The sequence below is a fragment of the Stegostoma tigrinum genome, chromosome 3 (assembly GCF_030684315.1).
Source record: "Stegostoma tigrinum isolate sSteTig4 chromosome 3, sSteTig4.hap1, whole genome shotgun sequence".
In the NCBI taxonomy this organism is placed as follows: Eukaryota; Metazoa; Chordata; class Chondrichthyes; order Orectolobiformes; family Stegostomatidae; genus Stegostoma; species Stegostoma tigrinum.
Window position 1 is genome coordinate 100,672,448 of NC_081356.1, and position 20,373 is coordinate 100,692,820.

General features: G+C 42.0%; 1 protein-coding gene across 5 annotated transcripts in view; it reads right to left on the minus strand.

The window, feature by feature from the left end:
* msh3 (mutS homolog 3 (E. coli)) overlaps positions 1-20,373 on the minus strand; it is a 270,075-nt gene that overhangs the window by 64,838 nt on the left and 184,864 nt on the right. For all 5 annotated transcript variants that reach the window (XM_059644779.1, XM_059644778.1, XM_059644780.1 and 2 more), the window contains one exon: positions 418-604. In XM_059644779.1, coding sequence (XP_059500762.1) covers positions 418-604 — 187 coding nt within the window. The remainder of the gene's footprint in view (positions 1-417; positions 605-20,373) is intronic.

Consider the following 20,373-nt stretch of genomic DNA (forward strand, 5'->3'; position numbering starts at 1 on the left):
GATATGGATTAAAAAAAAGACTGACAGAAACAATGGTAACAGGAGAAAAATCTTTCTGAGCAGTGAGTGGTTAACAGCTGCCTGAGAATATGATGTAGGCGGAAACAAACAAGGCTCTCAAAACAAATTATGTAAGAACTTGCAGAAAAGAATTACAGCACTTTGGAGAAAGGGCAAGGAAGTAGAACCATATGAGCTGGCCAAAGGGCTACATCTGTGCTGCACCCATTCTCTGATTCTAGGGACACAATCCAATACATCAATAGAGAGAACAGACACTCGGTCCAGATTGAAATAATAAAAGAACAACAGTAAGAGGGCATTTTGATGCTACTGACATACCAAAATCCAACGTTAGTACTAATAGCTTTAGACATCTACTATTCTAGGAATTCATTTGGCATGTAAAATACTTACATCTTTAATAAAGTGCTCCAGAGTAGCATAAGCGATGGCAATACCATCATGAGTACTTGTGCCTCTTCCCAATTCATCCAAAATGATTAACGATCGAGATGTTGCTTTCTTAATGATCTCGGCAGCTTCTGTCAGCTCTTCCATAAATGTGCTTTGACCTTTGTAGATATTGTCAGATGCTCCCATTCTGAAAGGCAAAGATTTATTCTATCAAAATCACTTGAAATCATGATCCTATGGAAAGGAGTTCAAAATTGTCTGCATTTATTGTGAACGCTATCACCAGGTAACAAAGAACGGACATGCACTCTGTCACAACCCATCAGCTAGGAAGGAAATGATGTTGTGGCATGCGTGAAATATGTGGGCAATCATACTGAAGGCAAATGACTGGGCTCAGAGGGGGGTGGGGTGGGGTGGGGTGGGGGCTGCAGTTGGAGCTAATGCAGTGCAACATAGATCTGGTCCACAGGAAGACACCACACCTTCTCCCCACCTCTAAGCAAGCATCAATGACTGATGAGGGAATATGGTCCCAGTTTTCAGCCAAGAACACACACTCCAACTGGGCCCCGGCCACCGCCTCACCTCCTCAACCACCTCTCAGCAGCACATGCACTGATAATGATGTCACCATGTGGGTGATCGTGCACATGCACAGTCACTTCCTGCAGCCTGTCCTGTGATGGTCAGCTGACATCACTGATTACACCTGCATTGCGCAGCGATCATATTACATTATGTAGAATCATTCTGTTCAAAACTTCCTAGCTATATTCTACACGATGGTATCCCTGGCTAACTTTATCCGGGCATTATATTTTAAACATTCTAGTTCCCAGAATGCAGTTTTTGATGTATGTAGATGAAAACGGTCAAGTAATGTTCCAAAAATGTTGGAAATGCTACTTAGGAGAAATAAGTTAGAACTTCAAAATAGCCCTCTGTCAGAAGTTCTCTTAGAATCCATCAAGTTTTAAAAAAAAACCTAGTAATCATTCATGCCATTCTGACAAGATCAACACAGATTTGCTTTGCAATGTATTAGTGAACATTGTTCAGATTGTGGCTGCTTACTAAACTTCGTGAGTAAAATGACCAGCACAATGAACATGAGGAGTTACCAACTCTTGCTCTCCTTCAAAGGCTTAAGCCTGTATGCTTCAGACGATTTCTGCTGAACCAGTGAGTATTCTCCTGTTGGGAGGGGAAAAGTAAGCAATGCCTCTTAATGGTTGGATTGACATGAAAGTTGGTGATTGAAGGCTAGAACAGAAGCGGTCCTCTTTAGAAGCCTCATTATTTATCATCCGAGTAAAATAGTCTCCTGAACACTTGGAGGTTTTTGATGGCTAATAACCAGCTTGTTTCAATGATTATATCTGGATAAATTAAAACTCTTCTCAGGCAAATCCAGTTGTCCTGAAAGTCAATGATCTAACAATTATGGTGCTTTTAGCCATACAAACGTCAGGCTATTTATCCAAGAGATAATGGGAACTGCAGATGCCGGAGAATCCAAGATAATAAAGTGTGAAGCTGGATGAACACAGCAGGCCAAGCAGCATCTCAGGAGCACAAAAGCTGATGTTTCGGGATGAAGGGTCTAGGCCCAAAATGTCAGCTTTTGTGCTCCTGAGATGCTGCTTGGCCTGCTGTGTTCATCCAGCTTCACACTTTATTATCTAGACTATTTATCCATCCTGGTACAATAGGCACTTTTAACTAGTTAACAGCCTGCAGTACTTCTGCAAAGACTAAGTGTTGTCAATCTGTATGCAATTCCTCTGGGCATGGCATGCAAGAGTGACTCAAGAAACAAAATGTGCATTTTTCTTCATGCAAACAAATACTAGTGTGTACAAAAACAGAAATCGCTTAAGAATCTCAGCAGATCTGTCAGCATCTATGGAGAGAAAGCAGAGTTAGTGTCTTGAATCCAGTGACCCTTCGGAATTATTATTATTCAGATCATCTCTGCTGCTCGAAATGATTTTGTTTCTGCCCACCATATGTTGGTGATGATTCCGTTATTTTTCATACATACCTCAAGTAAGCTCTTCTACTGCCTTTTACATGCCCCATAACCAAATCTTTACACCTTGTAAATCATTGCCTTAGTCATTCAATCTCTCCTGTCTTACACTCTACCACCCGCTATGTTTTTGTTCTTCATCACCCATAAGCACTAACCCCCACCTCACCTTCACCACTGACTCTGCTTCGACAGAGGCTTTAATTTCCACATCTTTATAGCTCATCCCTTTACACCTCCAGTTGTGAGGAGACTGAAATATTACATGTATTTCTCTCTCCTCAGATGCCATCAGCCCTGCAGAATATTTCTAGTATATTTGGATTCATATCCAATTTCCACCATCTGTTGTATTTTGTTTCCCAAAATTTTGATGTTTGGTTTTCAATCCTTTCATGGCATCACTTTGCCCCTTCAGATCCCACCAATCCCACAACCATCGCTGCCCTCTGGGTCCCACCCCAGAATTCTACTCTCCACTGATTCTGGTCTTTCATAAATGCCCTTTTCCTTTATGTTAGCTTGATCTTCAGCAACAAACAAAATACAAACTGTCAAAGAAACTCAGCAGGTCTAGCAGTATCTAGCAGTGGAGAGGAAATAGAGTTAACATTTCAAGTCCTGTGACCCTTCTTTAGAGCTGGTAGATGTGCTGAGTTTCTCTAGCAATTTCCGCTTTTGTTTGCTTTAGATATCCAGCATCCACAGTTCTTTGATTCATTCGAGCTTCAGCCACTGAGGTTTTGCGTTCTTCCTCATTGAACACCTCCAATCATTTCTCCTTAAACCATGTCTTTGATCTTTCTGGCCATCCATCCCAGTTTCTCTTTTTGGCCCTTGTCCACTTATCTGGAATACTTCCATGAGACAAATGAGCATGTTATTCTCTGTTAAGATGCTAAAGTCAAACTGCATTTAAAGTCTTGTTGGATTAGAAAGATGCATCAGACACAAGAAGCCCAACAAGATTAGGTTGGAGGAGCTCATTTTCTTAGCATCCTTGCTACTACCATCAGTGTTCACTCCCTCCACAAGCCGTGTATTGTGGCTTTGATAGATACCATTCGTAGTCTACAATGCAAACATTCACCAAGCCGACTTCAATTGTAACTCCCTTTTCATAACCTCTTATCATTGAGCATTAAAGCAGAAAGTTGTAAGAATACTGCCATACCAAATTCTACTATCCTGATCTGACATTGTCATTTTGTGATCATTATTGAGTCCATATTCTGTAATTTTCTCTATCTAATACTACCATCCGATCATCATCCAAAGTATGTAATAATGCAAGAAGATGATCACCACTGTATCCCCAGGGTTTACTAAAGATGGGCAGTGTTTGGGGGATTGCCAGCATTACTGAAATAGGAATATAGGAACAGGGTAGGTTATTTCAGCCTGTTCCACCATTCAATGAGATCATGGCTGATCCGTGGCCTAACTCCATATACTTTCCTTTGGCTCATATCCCTTAATACCTTGCTTAGCCAAAAACGATCTTTCTTCGATTTAACATTAACAACTGATCCACTACCATTTGTGGAAGTCAGTACCAAACATCTACCATACTCTCTGTGTAGAAGTGCTTCTGAACATCTCTCTCCAACAGTCTGACCTTAATTCTCGGACTATGCCCCCTAGTTCTAGAATCGTCAATTAATGGAAGTAAGTTTACATACCTTTCTTTTGCTATTAATAGCTTGAAGGCTTCCAAAGGATCACCTCTTAACATTCTAAGTTCTACAGAAAACAGGCCTAATTTGTATAACCTCTCTTCATAACTTAACCTCCAAGAGTAAGACACCCTTCCTAAGGTGTGGTGCCCAGGTCTGCTCACCACCGATATTAGGGTCTAAGCAGAGATTTGTATAACTGGAGCATAACGTCTGTATCCTCATACTCCAGCTCTCGAGAAATAAAGGCTATTATTCCATTAGCTTTCTGGATTTTTTTTCTGCACCTGTTTGTGACATTTTAAAGATCTGTGCACATGAACCCTCAGGTCTCTTAGGATTAAATTGGATTTAATTTCCATCCTTTTTTTCAGACCAAAATGGATAACCTCACACATTTTTACATTGAATTCCATCAGCCACCGTTTTGCTCATTCATTCAGCCTATCAATATTCCTTCAGTTTGTAGTTACACATTGTCTACAATGCTGCCTAACTGTGTCGTCATCAAATTTGAATATACAACTTTCTATGCCATTTTCCAAGTCATCAATATCATTCTTGGATAACACTGGTTGCATCCTGCTGATCTGAGTACCAAAACATTACCCATACTTTCCGTCACCTGCTACTCAACCAATTTCTCAGCTATGCCAGTACTTTGTCCTCAATTCTGAGGGATTCAACCTTAAGTCTCTCATGTGGGAAGTTATCATGTGCGACTAACGTCTGGAAGTCCTTGTAAACAACCATAGCTTTCCTCACTTCAACGCCTTACAGTCATACAGCATGGACACAGACCATTCAGTCCAACTCGTCCATGCCAAAAAGACATCCCAGTCTGAGCTAGTCCCATTTTCCTGCATTTGGCCCATATCTCTCTAAACCTTTACTATTCATGAACCCATCCAGATATCTTTTCAATGTTGTAATTGTACATCCTCTAGTTTTGGAAATAGACCTTTGCTATTCACCCTATACATGGCCGTCATGATTTTATAAACATATGTAAGTTCTCCATTTGGCCCCTGACACTCCAGCGAAAATGCCCCAGCCTGCACAGCTTCTCCCTACAGCTCAAACCTTCCAGGCCCAACAACATCCTTGTGAGTCTTTTCTATACCCTCTCAAGTTTAACAATATCCTACCTATAGATGGGTGACCAGAATTAAACACAATATTGTAAAGATGGCCTCACCAATGTCCCGTACAGCCACAATATGACATCCCAACTCCTGTTCTAAATGCACTGACCAAGGAAAGTGTGCCAAATGCCTTCTTTGCCATCTTGTTTACTCGAGACTCCACTTTCAAGGAACAATGCACCTGCACCCATGGGCCTCTTTGTTCGGCAACACTCCCCAGAGCCCTAACATTAACTGTACAAGTCCTGCCCTGGTTTGCCTTACCAACATTCCAAAAAAATTCAATAAGTTTTGTCAGGTGTGACCTACCTGCATGAATCCTTGCTGGATCTCTCTGATTAACTGAAAAGTTTCAAGGTGTTCAGTTACCCCATCCTTGATTATAGTCTCAAACAATTTCCCACCATGTTAGGTTTACTGCTCTGTAATTCCCTACTTTTCCTCTTTCGCTCTACTTAAAAATCAGAGTGACATGCAATTTTCCAATCCAGACAGACAAATCACACAATGAATAAAAATAATCTGCACCTCGTACTCCTTAAACCATGTAAGATACATCAGGGGCTAGAACTTTGTGACCTCCCAAAATAAGGAACAGTGTCAAGAATGACTAAAACATATTTTTCTCAATGAAAATTAAATTCCTTACTAAAAGTAAACCATGCAATCTTTCCATGCAATCTCATCTCTGCAGGAGAATGCATATGTAGTTTGATTAACGATGTTCTTAAGTATTATCTGTTTTTGATATGGTTACTTCATGGACAACTGAATGAAAAATTGAGGGGGTTGTGGTTCTGAGTGACAGCTCTACTAGATTGTGGAAGCACTCTTTGTTTATGCTCTTTTCAAAGATTTCCAATTTCTAATTCATGGCACCTATGAACTGTATATTCACTGTCTATGTCCACCCATGGATACTGGCTAAGTGGCTATGGGGAATACTTGGGAGCATGAAGAACATGGAGATGTGAAGCAGGCTATAAATATGCCACTTCTCCAAATCCTGATAAATTTAACCTCGGTAAAACATCATGTCCTTTTTTTCTGTAAATTTGTTTTTTTTTGAATAGTTGCGATGGGGACAGCTGTTTGAGATGAGATGATCTCCTTGAAAAACTGTTTGGTGAGCGATCTGGTACAGAGATGAGAGCCATAAGAAAGATGTTGGAGAGTTCAGCCAATGTCTTTGCGAACCGAAGTAGACTTCTAGCTCTTTCTACTCTCAGAGTCCAAAATCCAAACCCTGTCTGTCTATCTGCAAGGCCTGGAATGAAAATATCGCACATGTGCACAAAGGTAACCAATGTGGTTTTCCAAAGTCGGGAAATAGTCTGACCCAGATTTTCTCATCCCAAAATGAAAATCCTGCCCTATACCTGTCAATACTGTCCACTTACAATGCTAACCTGCTATATACAACATGCACCCATTGGACACAAAGATTTCCGCGTTTTCCTGCCAAAAATTAAATTCAGAGACAAACTTGTGGAAGAACATATCTACCATCAGAAATATAGGTTCATCCATAAGCCTTCTAAATGCTCATGTACAAGTTTGTGTCGCAGGATTAGATGGTATCATGACATCTGTTAGCGCGACACCTGTTAAGAGGTCTAGTCGGTAATTTTTTTGTAAAATAGCAAAGGGCAACATACGAACTGTTGAATATTATCTAGTGTCTGCACCTCACTGTAGTATTATAGGAAAGGCTGAGTCACAGAATTACATAAATAGGAGAATTTACTAGATTAGTTTGTTTCAGGAGAACACTTGCTGTCAACCATTTTGGGAGACACTGAGGTAATAAAAAGTGCTATAAAAATGCAAGTCTTTCTTTCTTTTCGATTAGTTCAAGTTTTTTTTGATGTTGATCTCTCTTTCAGCTCCTCTCTGGATCAAAATCTTCATGATAACCATAATCATTCAGTGGGTTGTATTTACTACCTCAAACAATCTACTTCCTTCGCTGTGCTGCCATACACCTTCTCCTGCTCCCATTAGCAGTAATTGCTAGTTTACCGAACATCTGACCCGTGAATTTTACTTGATGTACGCCTCTTGCCTCCCACTTGGTCTTCTATCTAGAAAATCTGGAAGAGGTTTGCTTGCTGCCTTCCTCCAGTTTTGATGAAGGAACTTCCTCTGAAGCATAACTAATGCTTTCAGTCTCCAGTATTGGGAGTGCTGCCTTTGACTCCTAATTGCTTACCTAGATCAGTAAAACTGTAGGCTATAATTTAAGAACATACTGTAAATAACCTTCCTGCAGAGAACTATTAATAGTTTCTCTAGTTGCAGTAAACACCACAGTTTAAAAAAATTGTAGCAATTGAATCACAAAAAGCTAGCATCCAAGATCAGCAGGTATTAGGGAAGTTGGTCTTTATTTCAAAGGGAATGGAGTATAGAAATAGAGAAGTCTTTCTAAAACTATACGAGGTAGTCATCAGATCACAGCTGGTCTACTATAAACAGTTTTAGGCCCCTTATCTAAGGAAGGATATGCTGGCATTGGAGGCAGTCAGCAAAATTTCAATAGGCTGTTACCAGGTAAGGAGCAACTATTTAATGGGGAGACGTTCAGTAGTTTGGACCTGTGCTTATTGGAATTCAGAAGAATGAGAGGTAACCTTATTGAAGCACACAAGATTCTTAGGGAGATAGTAGGAACTGCAGATGCTGGAGAATCTGAGATAACAAAGTGTAGAGGTGGATGAACAGAGCAGGCCAAGTAGCATCAGAGGAGCAGGAAGGCTGACGTTTCAGGTCTAGGCCCTTCCAACATTAGAAGGGTCTAGGCCTGAAACGTCAGCCTTCCTGCTCCTCTGATGCTACTTGGCCTGCTGTGTTCATCCAGCTCTACACTTTGTTATCTCAGATTCTCCAGCATCTGCAGTTCCTACTAAGTGTAGAGCTGGATGAACACAGCAGGCCAAGTAGCATCAGAGGAGCAGGAAGGCTGACGTTTCAGGCCTAGACCCTTCTAATGTTGGAAGGGCCTAGACCTGAAACGTCAGCCTTCCTGCTCCTCTGATGCTGCTTGGCCTGCTGTGTTAATCCAGCTCTACACCTTGCTATTTAAGATTCTTAGGGAAATTGGCAAAATATATATGAGAAGGCTGTTTCCTCTTGTGGGAGGGTCTGGGACCAGACTGCAAAATCTTCGAATCAGAAGTCACCCTTTTAACTCAGCGATGAAGAGGAATTTCTTTTTTTAAGAGGAAAGTGAATCTGTGGAAGTCTTTACCGCACAGAACTGTCGAGCCGGGTCATTTAAGCATATTCAAGGCCGAGATAGGCAGACTTTTAGTCAGTATGGAAATCAAGGGTTCTAGGGAAAAGGCAGGAAAGTGGAGTTGAGGATTGTCAGATCAGCCATTAGCTCATGGAGTCTGAGCTGCCATTAATGAGCCGCGTGGCCTACTTCTGTTCCTGCCTCTTATGGTCTTATGAAATTAAGTTCTGAGCAGTTAATGTATGCAAATTTAATCAAAATTGTAAAAAAGGTTAACCTGCATATTCTTTGATTATGATTCAGTCTAACTCAGGATATTTAAAACTGTACTCTTGGTAGAATTTCTTCCATCATGAGTACGGACCTTCACATAATTTCTGTTCACGTCAAGAGGACAATTCACTTTGACCATTGTTCCAGCTCTTACTGGTGAGTGCCGGCAAAATGTTCAGTTTGTGAGACAGTTACAATAGTGCATATTTTGATTCACAGGCGGAAGCAACAAAAGTGTGCTATTTTTAAATAGGGACGGTTTTTTTTTTAAATAAAAAGAGGATAGGAAGGTAAAAAATCAAAGATTTAGAGAGGGATTTCTGAGCATATGTCCTAGGGTTAGGTATTCGATGTGACTTCACCCACAAGCCCCCTACATCTCTGTTTTTGCCTGCACTGCATTCACCTAAAATTCTGCAAACTGATCTATGGACTAACTAACTATTCTCAAAATGTTTGCACATGAACTAACGAGTGGAGGTTTTGATTATTCTTCCCATCTAGCTTTGTAAATTGAATTATAATGCTCTCAATTTACAGTTGTTTTAATCCAGCTTTTTTTAAAAATATAGACAACAACATGACCAAAAGGACAGGAAATCCCCAACTTAAAAGGTAGCTGCTTTTTTTATGTCAAACTGACTCTCAATTTAGTACTAATTTGATTTTATGAAAAGTCACTAACTGACAAACCTTTTGTTCTACACAAAATTCTAGCCATCAACACTAAAGGCAAAGTAGGGGATACAAATGTTCCCTGTACCGCTGCCCATTCCTGAGCACTGTGGTAAAATTGAAAATTCCGAAAAGAAAATGTTTACATAGTTCAGTAGGAGCAGGTTTCGAGGTCTTTAGACTATAAAATTCCCCTTTTGCCAATGCTGGCATGCTGAACTGTAGATACAATGAAGGGATTTGGCACAATTATACAAGACTTGCTTTATACCAGCTTGAATACGAATCAGCTTCGTCTTTAAACTGTTGCAAAGAACAGATGCTGTTGACCTTTGAACAAAAGAACAAAACAAAAGAGAAGTACAACACAGGAACAGGCCCCTTGGCCCTCCAAGCCTCTGCCAATCATCATGCCCTAACTAATCTGAAAAACAAATCCCTCCATTCCCTCTCTATTCATGTAACTATTCAGGGGCCTCTTAAATGTCGCCAACGTGCCTGTTTCCATCACCTCCTCTGGCAGTGCATTCCAGGCTCCTACCACTCTGAGTGAAAGACTTCACTCAGATCTCCATTACACTTTCCCTCCCCGCCTTGAACCTGTGCCCCCTTGTGGATGAAACTTCAACCCTGGTTATCTGATTATCCACCCTATCTATGCCTCCATAATTTTGCAGATCTCGACCAGGTCTCGTCTCAGTTGCAGTCTTTCCAGTGAAAACAATCCTAGTCTTTTCAAACTTTTCTCATAGCCAATGCCCTGGAGAATGGACAATATCCTAGTGAACCCTCTCTGCATTCTCCAAAGCTTCCATGTCCTTATGGTAATGTGGCGACCAAAACTGCACACAATACTCCAAATGTGACCTAACAAGGGTTTAATGTAGCTGCAACATGGTTTGTACTTGTACTCCATGCCCTGGCCAATGAAGGCAAGCATGTCATATGCCTTACCTTGGCCACCCGTGTTGCCATTTTTAGGAACTATGGATCTGCACACCCAGATCCGTCTGAATGTTAATGTTCCTAAGGGCTCTGCCGTTAACAGTATAATTCACACCTACATTTGATCCTCAAAAATACATCGCCTCACATTTGTCTAGATTAAACTCCATCTGCCATTTCTGTGCCCAAGTCACCAAATCTATTTATATCCTGTTGTATCTTTTCACAATCAGCAACTTCACCAATCTTCATGTCATCAGCAAACTTTCTAATCAGACCACCCACATTTTCCTCCTGATCATTTATATATACTACAAACACCAAAGGACCCAAGACTGACCCCTGTGGAACACCACTAGTTACCGGTCTCCATTCTGAAAAATACCCTTCCACCACCACCCTCTGCCTTCTATGGCCTGCCAGCTTTGTAGCCAGCCATCCTGCGAGACCACCCCAAATCCCATGTTATCTTAATTTTTGTACCAAGTTGCCATGTGGGACTTTACCAAATGCCTTACTAAAGTCCATATAAACTACATCCACAGCCCTTCCCTCAACAAATCTGTCACCTCTTCAAAAAAATTCAAACAGGTTGGTGAAACACGACCCGCGCATACAATGCCATGCTGCTTGTCACTAACTAGTCCATTTCCCTTCAAACATACGTACATCAACATCTTTTTAAGAGCTTCCCCACCACAGACATCAAGCTCACCAGTCTATAATTTCCTCAATTTCCTGCCTCCTTTCTTAAACAAGGGAACAACATTGGCTAATGTCCTATACTCTGGAACTTTGCCTGTGGTCAAAGAGGATGTGAAAATACCTGCTAACACCTGAGCTATTTCTTCCCTTGTTTCTTGCAGTAACCTGGGATAGATCCCATCTGAACCCGGGGACTTGTTTACCTTCATGCAATTTAGGATACCCAAAACTTCCTGCTTCAATATATTGACATTCTCGAGCGTATTCACAAACACATCCCTGATCACCGCATCAGTCATGTCCTTCTCCTTGGTGAACACTGATACAAAGTACTCATTAAGGATTTCTCTCACTTGTACCTCCACAAATAACCTTCCACCTTTGTCTTCAAGAGGGTCTATTCTTTCCCTTGCTACCCTCTTCCTTCTAATATATGCATAAAGCGCCTTGGAATTCTCCTTGACCCTATTTGCTAAAGACGTTTCACGGCCCCTTTTCGACTTCCCAATTCCGCATTTACGTTCCTTCCTACTTTCTCAAGGGCTTCATGGTTTGTAGCAGCCTAGGCCTAACATTTGCTTCCTTTTTCCTTTTGACTCATCTTACAATTTTCCTAGTCATCCATGGTTCCCGAACCCTGCCATTCCTATACTTCAGTTTTGCAGGGCCATGCACGTCCTGTACTTTAATCAGCTGGTCTTTAAAAGCCTCCCGCATGCCAGACGTAGGTTTGCCCTCAAATACCTGCTCCCAATCCACACTGCCCAGTTCCTGTCTAATGTGGATGTAATAGGTCCTTACCCAATGAGTCAAAGGTCAACAAAGGCCACACAGAGCTCTTAGCGTCATTTCAGAGATTTTACTCGCATTTGTCAAGTCACAAAGATCATGAACTTGGCCCCTCATTGGATTCATTGGTGACCAACTTTATCAAGGCATTGTAATTGAAATTTAGGTTGAAAGGAAAGCTACTGAATTTCAACAAGCCAGGAGCCAAGATTAGCAACATATTCAAAATTTACAATACACAGATGATTGTGCAGTTCAGCCCTACACTAAGCAATGTTCAGGCTAACTGCAACCTTTTCAAATTCATCAATACAAACAATGCAGTCTCTCACTCAACATTGGAAATACCAAAATGCTCCTGGGCAAGCATCTGTATCTTCAGCTGGTAATAACGATCAGGAAAGCTGAGAATTTGTTATTCAAGAACAAAGAAAATTACAGCACAGGAAAAGGCCTTCGGCCCTCCAAGCCTGCGCTGATCCAGATCTCTATCTAAACCTGTCGCCTATTTTCCAAAGGATCTGTGTCCCTCTGCTCCCTGCCCATTCACGTATCTGTCTAGATGCATCTTAAAAGACGCTAATGTGCCCACCTCTACCGGCAACACGTTCCAAGCACCCACCACCCTCTCCACACATACCGCCATTAAACTTTCCCCGTCTCACCTTGAAATAATGATCCCTAGTAATTGAGTCCCCCACTTGCAGGAAAAAGCTTCTTGCTATCCACCCTGTCTCATGATTTTGTAGACCTCCATCAGGACCTTATCAATCTTCGTCTTTCTAATGTACATAATCCTAATATACTCAACCTCTCTTCGTAGTTAGCGCCTTCCATTTCAGACAACATCCTGCTGAACCTCCTCTGCACCCTCTCCAAAGCATCCACATCCTTTTGATAACGTGGTGACCAGAACTGTACACAGTATTCCAAATGTGGGCAAATCAAAGTCCTATACAACTGTAACATGACCTGCCAACTCTTGTACTCAATACCCCGTTTGATGAATGAAAGCATGCCGTATGCCTTCTTGACCACTCTATCGACCTGCGTTGTCACCTTCAAGGTACAATGGACCTGAACACCCAGATCTCTCCGTGCATCAATTTTCCCCAAGGATTTCAATGTTTCCCAGATCTCAAAGCTACATTTAACAAAAAGCCAGCATCGATAAGGTGACCCCTTACGGAATCAGATATGCCATTGCAGCCTAAATGCTACACAACTGGGTCTTTGTCAAGAGAGATCTTAGTCACAGGACAAAGGCTTTATTTTACACTGTCACTGCAATCATCAGCCTTCCAAATGCCAATGGTCTAGGTCACCAAGCAAAAGCACCTCGGGGCAGTGCAGAAATGACGGTAGCAGTTAGACAGAGTAAAGAACCTGGCTCAAGAATTCCTCTTCCTCAGAGTAATAAAGAACAAGGCTGCAGGGTTGGCTAGTTGAGAACACACTAATCATGAAATGTTGCAGATGTGATCCTCAGTTTCAGGGACTGATGATGATGACGTTGTGTACTATGTTGAAACATACTGAGGGGAAAACCATAGCAAACAAGCCAGAGGGACAAAAGAATATTAACTTATCAAACCTGAGCAAGGGGAACTAAGGCTCAAAAGGAAACAAATGCGAGAGGGTAAATAAATGACAACACCTACAAGGCTTGATGTTAATGGAGCAAGTAAGCTTGTTGTAATAAGAACTATGAGCAAATCTGAATAGGGGCCTGAAAGGCAAGAAACATGGCAGAATCACGAGAGATCCAAGGCCTTTCACAAAGACGAAAGCAAGTTGCTGCATCTTTTATCTAATTTCTGGGTGGTCAAGCAAGATTCTTCTTATGGAGTAGCAAGTCTGTAGGGGATTGCTGTTTGTTAATGACCTTATTAACTGCATATCTCACCTTATTAACGTGCAGCTTCCATCTAGTTTGGACAAACTGGACACAAAGAATTCTCAACATGAAAGTCAGCGTGGTGACTTCAGCTCACCACTTGCTCTAGAGATCATCTGTTTTGGGCACCAAATACTGGAAGTCCCAGTGCATGCTTCATGGGCACCGGCATCCCACATCCACAGATATTGCCATCCAAAGTGCCCCCTAAGAACCTGCACGATACATCTCTGTTCCACTTGTAGGGCACTTCCACACTTCGGTGATACACCAGCAACAATCACTGTAATGATGCAGCAAGGACACTGTGTGCCCAAGGACAGAACCAGGCTACAGCTCCAGGCTTAGAGATAGCAGGAACTGCAGATGCTGGAGAATCTGAGATAACAAGGTGTAGAGCTGGATGAACACAGCAGGACAAGCAGCATCAGAGGAGCAGGAAGGCTGATGTTTCTGGTCTAGGCCATAAGACCAAAAGACATAGGAGTGGAAGTAAGGCCAATTCGGCCCATCAAGTCCACTCCACCATGTAAATCATAGCTGATGGGCATTTCAACTCCACTTCCCTGCACTCTCCCCGTAGCCCTCGATTCCTTGTGAGATCAAGGATTTGTCGATCTCTGCCTTGAAGGCATCTAACGTCCCGGCCTCCACTGCACTCCGTGGCAATGAATTCCACAAGCCCTCCACTGTCTGGCTGAAGAAATGTCTAGACTCCTCTTCTAGGCCCAAAACGTCAGCTTTCCTGCTCCTCTGATGCTGCTTGGCCTGCTGTGTTCATCCAGCTCTACACCTTGTTATCTCTATATCTCCAGGCTGTTCACTTGCTCTCTCAAAGCTCACACACTTTAGGCCTACCTCAACGATCACAGCAACCATGCTTGCCTTGCCTTGCCTTTTTGTCCTTTGTTTCCTCAGTCTGAGATACCAGGCCCACACTATTGCTGTGCTGCCATTCCGTTCAGCAGACAAAAAGCCAGGAAGCTGTCACACGATTACTATCAGGCATCCATCAAGGCAAGACAGATAACCTTCACTCGGGAGTCCTGGTACAGTGAATCAACCAGTCAAAGATAGATTCTCTCCATATAAGGGCTGAGGAGCCAAATGTCAGACATCCTCCTGCCCATCCCGATGCTTTCTGCCTTACAATGTGCTGTCTTGGACCTCCAGGTGCCTGTCTACTAAACAAGGCACATATTTCTCCTTCACTGCCACATCCAGGACAAAATGTTAGGAAATGTGCCGGGCAGCCACGGACAAAATTTTCTGGATGTGCCATCACCCTTTAATGGTGGTGCAGGTGCAGTAACAGGAATGTCGGTCAATTCTAGGATATCCTGGTAGTGGCAATTTGTTCCAGGAATGTTATTTGGTAATATTGGGCCAGAATGCGGAGACAGAGGCTGGCTAGGTTGCTAACGAGGCAAGTTTGAAAAGATCAGCGAGCAATGTTGCTAGGCCTTGTGCCAAAATACCCTCAAAGATACTTGCCAAAACTGACATTTGGCTAACAAAGTCCTTAGATTCTGTTTTATGACGCCAAATCTTTGGAGAAAATTCAGAACAACATTTGAACAAAATCAAAAACAATACTTCAAAACTTACTAAAATTTTAACAAAACTGCGTATTGAAGTTAAACTTACGGGTTTCCAACTTCATTTAAAATTTCTTCTAATCCCTAGCAACATGGAAGCAATTCAAAACTACATTTATATGTGGACTTGCTTGAATTTTAAAGTTCTGTTTTTAATTTTTATGGCCCCAACGTGTAAATCCGAGTTTACATAATTGTAAAACATCACAGAATATAGTCATCAGGTGTATAATTTGACTGAATTACTTGGCTACATTTGAGGTAATTACGTGTCCCACGAATCATAGGAATACTACAGAATTAACTGGAGGATATAAGCGTAATGCCATTTCTCTTTGTGTAAATATTATTCTGAACACAGCAGGTCCTAGCATTTAGAGTTCAAACAAGCCTTATCTGCAGCACCCAGAGACATCTGTACAGCGAGATGGCCTAAAGATTTTAAATGCTCCTGTCTGGGGAAATGGATGAACTAAACTGAGTTGATGACAGGTCCCAGCCAGGTCAGTGAAGGTACAAAATAAATGCATTCAGTAATAGTATTGTGTAATATTGTGTATTATTAGGGCTCAACTGAAACCTAGCCTAGTGCTGGCTAGATGTAAATAAAAATCAGGAGATTATAAATGACTAATCATAAATTAGTGCTGATATTTATATCTTTCAATTTATTTCCTGATATCCCATGGCGCCACCTCAAGGATGCTGTGATCTATAATTACAACACGACACCATTCTCTGTTATCACTTTCCTGCCCAGTTACAGATGGTACCGAAAGGTAGCCACAATTCTGGAAATGCTCTGTGAAACCCCAGATATTGCTGGAAATGTGCAACAAGGAACATAGACTTAAGGTTATCACCAGAATATCAAAGGGTCAATTAGAAGAAGACTTTACTTCAAACAGATGTTGAAACAATTACCATATCTAAGAGTTGGAGAGTAACTGAAAAAGATACTGAGTGAACTTGTGCTCAAGTACATAGCACTATATGAAGACCAAACACCAGAAAAAAGTAATGGGCCTGAAGGGCTTCCTTTTGTGCTCTAGAATTTATCAATTACGGAATTCAACAGAAATTATTGATAGGATTAAGTGGAAAAGTGAAAAAATACTCTAAACTGACAACTGTAACACTTTCATGATTCCTGGTTGCTTCAAATTTTGTCAATTCTGATCAGGATTTTGAACAAGAAGTTTGCTCCATTACTAGCACTCCCCACCATTTCCTAATGGAGAGGCCAGGCAGATAATCATTCCTAGACAGATGATCATTATATAGTAACTATGTGTACTGTTAATCAACCCTGTCATGTCACTTCTAGATGATATCACAAACTCATCCAGAAAGCAAGTTTACCTTTGACTGACTCCATGATTATGTCTGGAAGCAGAACAGCACGAAATTGAAGGCTGTATTTTATCAGGTGATTGTCCTTACAACCTGCTACATGGTACAGAACGCTGGGTTTGCTACAGGTACCATAATTAAAGACACGGACCCCTTCCAAAAGAGACAACAATGGTCCAATATGAGAATTCATTGGCAGGACAAAATCACAAGCAACGAGTCTCTTCATCGCAAACAAAAATAGAAATTGTTGGAAAAACTCGAAAGGTCTAGCAGCATCTGTGGAGAGAAATCAGGGTTAACGTTTCAGGTCCATTGACTCTTCTTCAGAAGATTTAGTCCCTCTACCATGCTAGACAACAGAATTCTCAGTTCGGCCTTCTGTATAGAACGTTATACAGACAATACAAGGGCAACCTAAAAAAAGAACCTTACAACTTGCAGTATTACACACTCTCTCCTTGGGAAAACACACCTCCATGTGGAAGTAATCAGTGAACTTTGATTCAGCTTTCTGCAAGGACTATCTTTACCAAACGACATCCAACATGTCGAGTGGAAAGCCAGGGATGGCAGAGCTGTAGAAGTTCCCCTAAACACCAAAGACAATGTAGATTATCTATTATAACAAAGTGTGAAGCTGGATGAACACAGTAGGCCAAGCAGCATCTCAGGAGCACACAAGCTGACGTTTCAGGCCTAGACCCTTCATCAGAGAGGGGGATGGGGTGAGAGTTCTGGAATAAATAGGGAGAGAGGGGGAGGCGGACTGAAGATGAAGAGAAAAGAAGATAGGTGGAGAGTATAGGTGGGGAGGTAGGGAGGGGATAGGTCAGTCCAAGGAAGACGGACAGGTCAAGGAGGTGGGATGAGGTTAGTAGGTAGGAGATGGGGGTGCGGCTTGGGGTGGGAGGAAGTGATGGGTGAGAGGTTAGGGAGGCAGAGACAGGCTGGACTGGTTTTGGGATGCAGTGGGTGGAGGGGAAGAGCTGGGCTGGTTGTGTGGTGCAGTGGGGGGAGGGGAGATTTTGAAGCTGGTGAAGTTCTATTCTCTGAATATCCATGCCAATCCCACATTAGACTTCAGTCAAGAGAGAGCCCACAAGAAATTATGAATTCACTTACAGCTTGGACATACTCAAATGAGAAGTCTATCACCATTATTCATTCTATATATGCAAATATATTCTACATTTATTGTTGCTAACCCTTCAAAGATTGGAAGGAAGAGCATCAGCTTTTCTTAGTAGGTCACCAGTGTGCTAAGCTAGGACTGGATACTCCTGTAGATTCACAGAAGGAGCTAGTGGAACAACTCAACAATTTGAGTAAAAGCCAAAGTATTACACATGATGGAGATCTGAAATAAACAGTGATGATGAAATTCAGCAGAGAAATAGCTTCATATGCTTTGGCTTTGCAAGTGTGTATCACCCCTTGAACGTTATGATGGTTTCTGCGTCAACCACCCTTCAAGGTGGTGGGTTCCAGATTCCCACCAGCCACATTTTCTCTCCACATCCCCTCTAAAGCTCTTGCCCTTTACTTTAAATGTGATACCTCCCAGTCATTGATCCCCACACCAATGGGAAAATTCTCTTCCTGTATACCCTGCATACTCTTCAATTTTATGCATCTTAATCATGGCCCCCTCAGTCTCCTCTGCTCCAAGGAAAACAATTCTCTTCACATCTACAACTCTCCAGCCCTGACAACATCCTGGGTAAGTCTCCGTTGCACCCTCTCTAGTGCAAATCACTTCACTCCTATCATGTGGATTCCAGAAGTGCATAAAATACTCTTAACTGTTGCCTAACCGATGCTTTATACACATCTGGCCTGTCTGGTAAACAGGTCCGAAGATTGAATTTCATTGGGACCATTCTCAATGGCTCTTGTGGTACAACGTGTGTCCCATTCAAGTCCCACCTCTTCCAAAGGCATGTAATAACAACACTAATCAGATGGATTAGAAAAATTTGATAGCTAAGGAAGAAGGTAGTGAAGAAGAATTAAGCACACTATAAAAAGTTTGGATAAATGACCGGGCGAATGGAGTATAACATAGGAAAATGTGAAATTGTCCATTTTGACAGGAAGAATTTTTTAAAAAGTATACCAGCTAAAGTATAGCGATTGCAGAGCTAAGTGATACAGAGAGATCTCTGGGTCTCATTGTACGAGAATCAGAAAAGATATGTATGCAGATATAGCAACGTCAAGAAATGGCAGAAGCAGGGGATACTTAAAAGGCTGTGAATGATGACATCATTCCAGGAACAGTACTAAAGACTGGTGCTCTTGAACTTGCAGAGTTCCTAGCCATGTTACTCCAGGACAGCTGTAACACTGGAATTTACCAAACAATGTGAAAAATTGCCCAGTTATGTCCTGTCCTGGTTTATCCAGTGACTTCCAATGCCCATGAATGAACTGAAAAAACAACACAGACCAGTCTTGGAATTCTTCTGGTCATCTTGCTTCTTAGGAGAAACTGTACCCATCAAGTGTTTCAGTAGAAACAATGAGAACAAGAACTAAAGCAGTAGATGCAGCAGGAGCTGGCAGACCAACCTGCAGAGACATAACAACCAGGGTGAAAATGCTACTTAGACAGTGAGGGCTGGCCTGAAACCAAGGCAAAAGGGTTAAATGCAGGTATTTGCAAAAGGCAGACTGTCAGTGATGCTGACGTCTCAGGAAGTTGGACAAGGACTTGCACCCTCATGGATTCAGAGGGTTTTCTAACTCCGTTGCCTTGAATGTGACAGTAGCTCTCAATTTTACATAGTCAAATCATTTGGGAAACCATTTAGGATATGTGCAGAATGTCACTACCATCTACTCATAAACATATCCAGGGGTGAATGATGTTCTGTTTGCTGTGGGTTAATGTAATTATGAGTTTCTTCTTACATGCTGGGAATCAGGCGGCCAGGGCAAGATCTGGGCAAATGCAAGGTGCAACTGATTGTACCCACGTGGTCACCACAGGCCTCATCAGCAGTGCTCATGAAGAGCGTACAGATCATCTGTGACCACATCAACTAAACAATGCAATGCTGCACACAGCATCCAGGGAGCTGTCACAATATTTACATTCTGGAGCACTCAGAGGCCTGAACCTTTTAGCACCCCTCAGCCCTCACAGGGATGGTTGATGGAGACAAGGCACTGTGCTGCTTCTTCTTGTGGGGCTCATCAATTGCAGCCACTGAAGGGGGATCCAGACTGTAAATATGGTGTGATAAATCAACTACTTCTTTACAGCCACCTGCAACTCCCTGTTGAAGTCACTGAGTCGCCATCAAACCCACTTGCACGCAATGAGTTTATATCCAAGGAAACTCACCATGGGCCGTGGCTGATGTGTTGCCATCCAAGATGCCTACTGACATTCTCTAACTGAGAAATGTAAAATCCCTGTCCATGATTTTGAAGCAGTTCCTATAGTAAGGCTGAAATCTCCCCACTACCTGCAAGTTACATCTTTACTCTAATCAGCTTTTACAGGGTAGTAGAAGCTGCAATATTAAAAATTATCCAAATTGGAACAAAATGCAGACTGTGTTAGCTCAAAGCCTCCCCCTGCAATGAGAGTTCAGTGCTGGCACAACATTAACATGA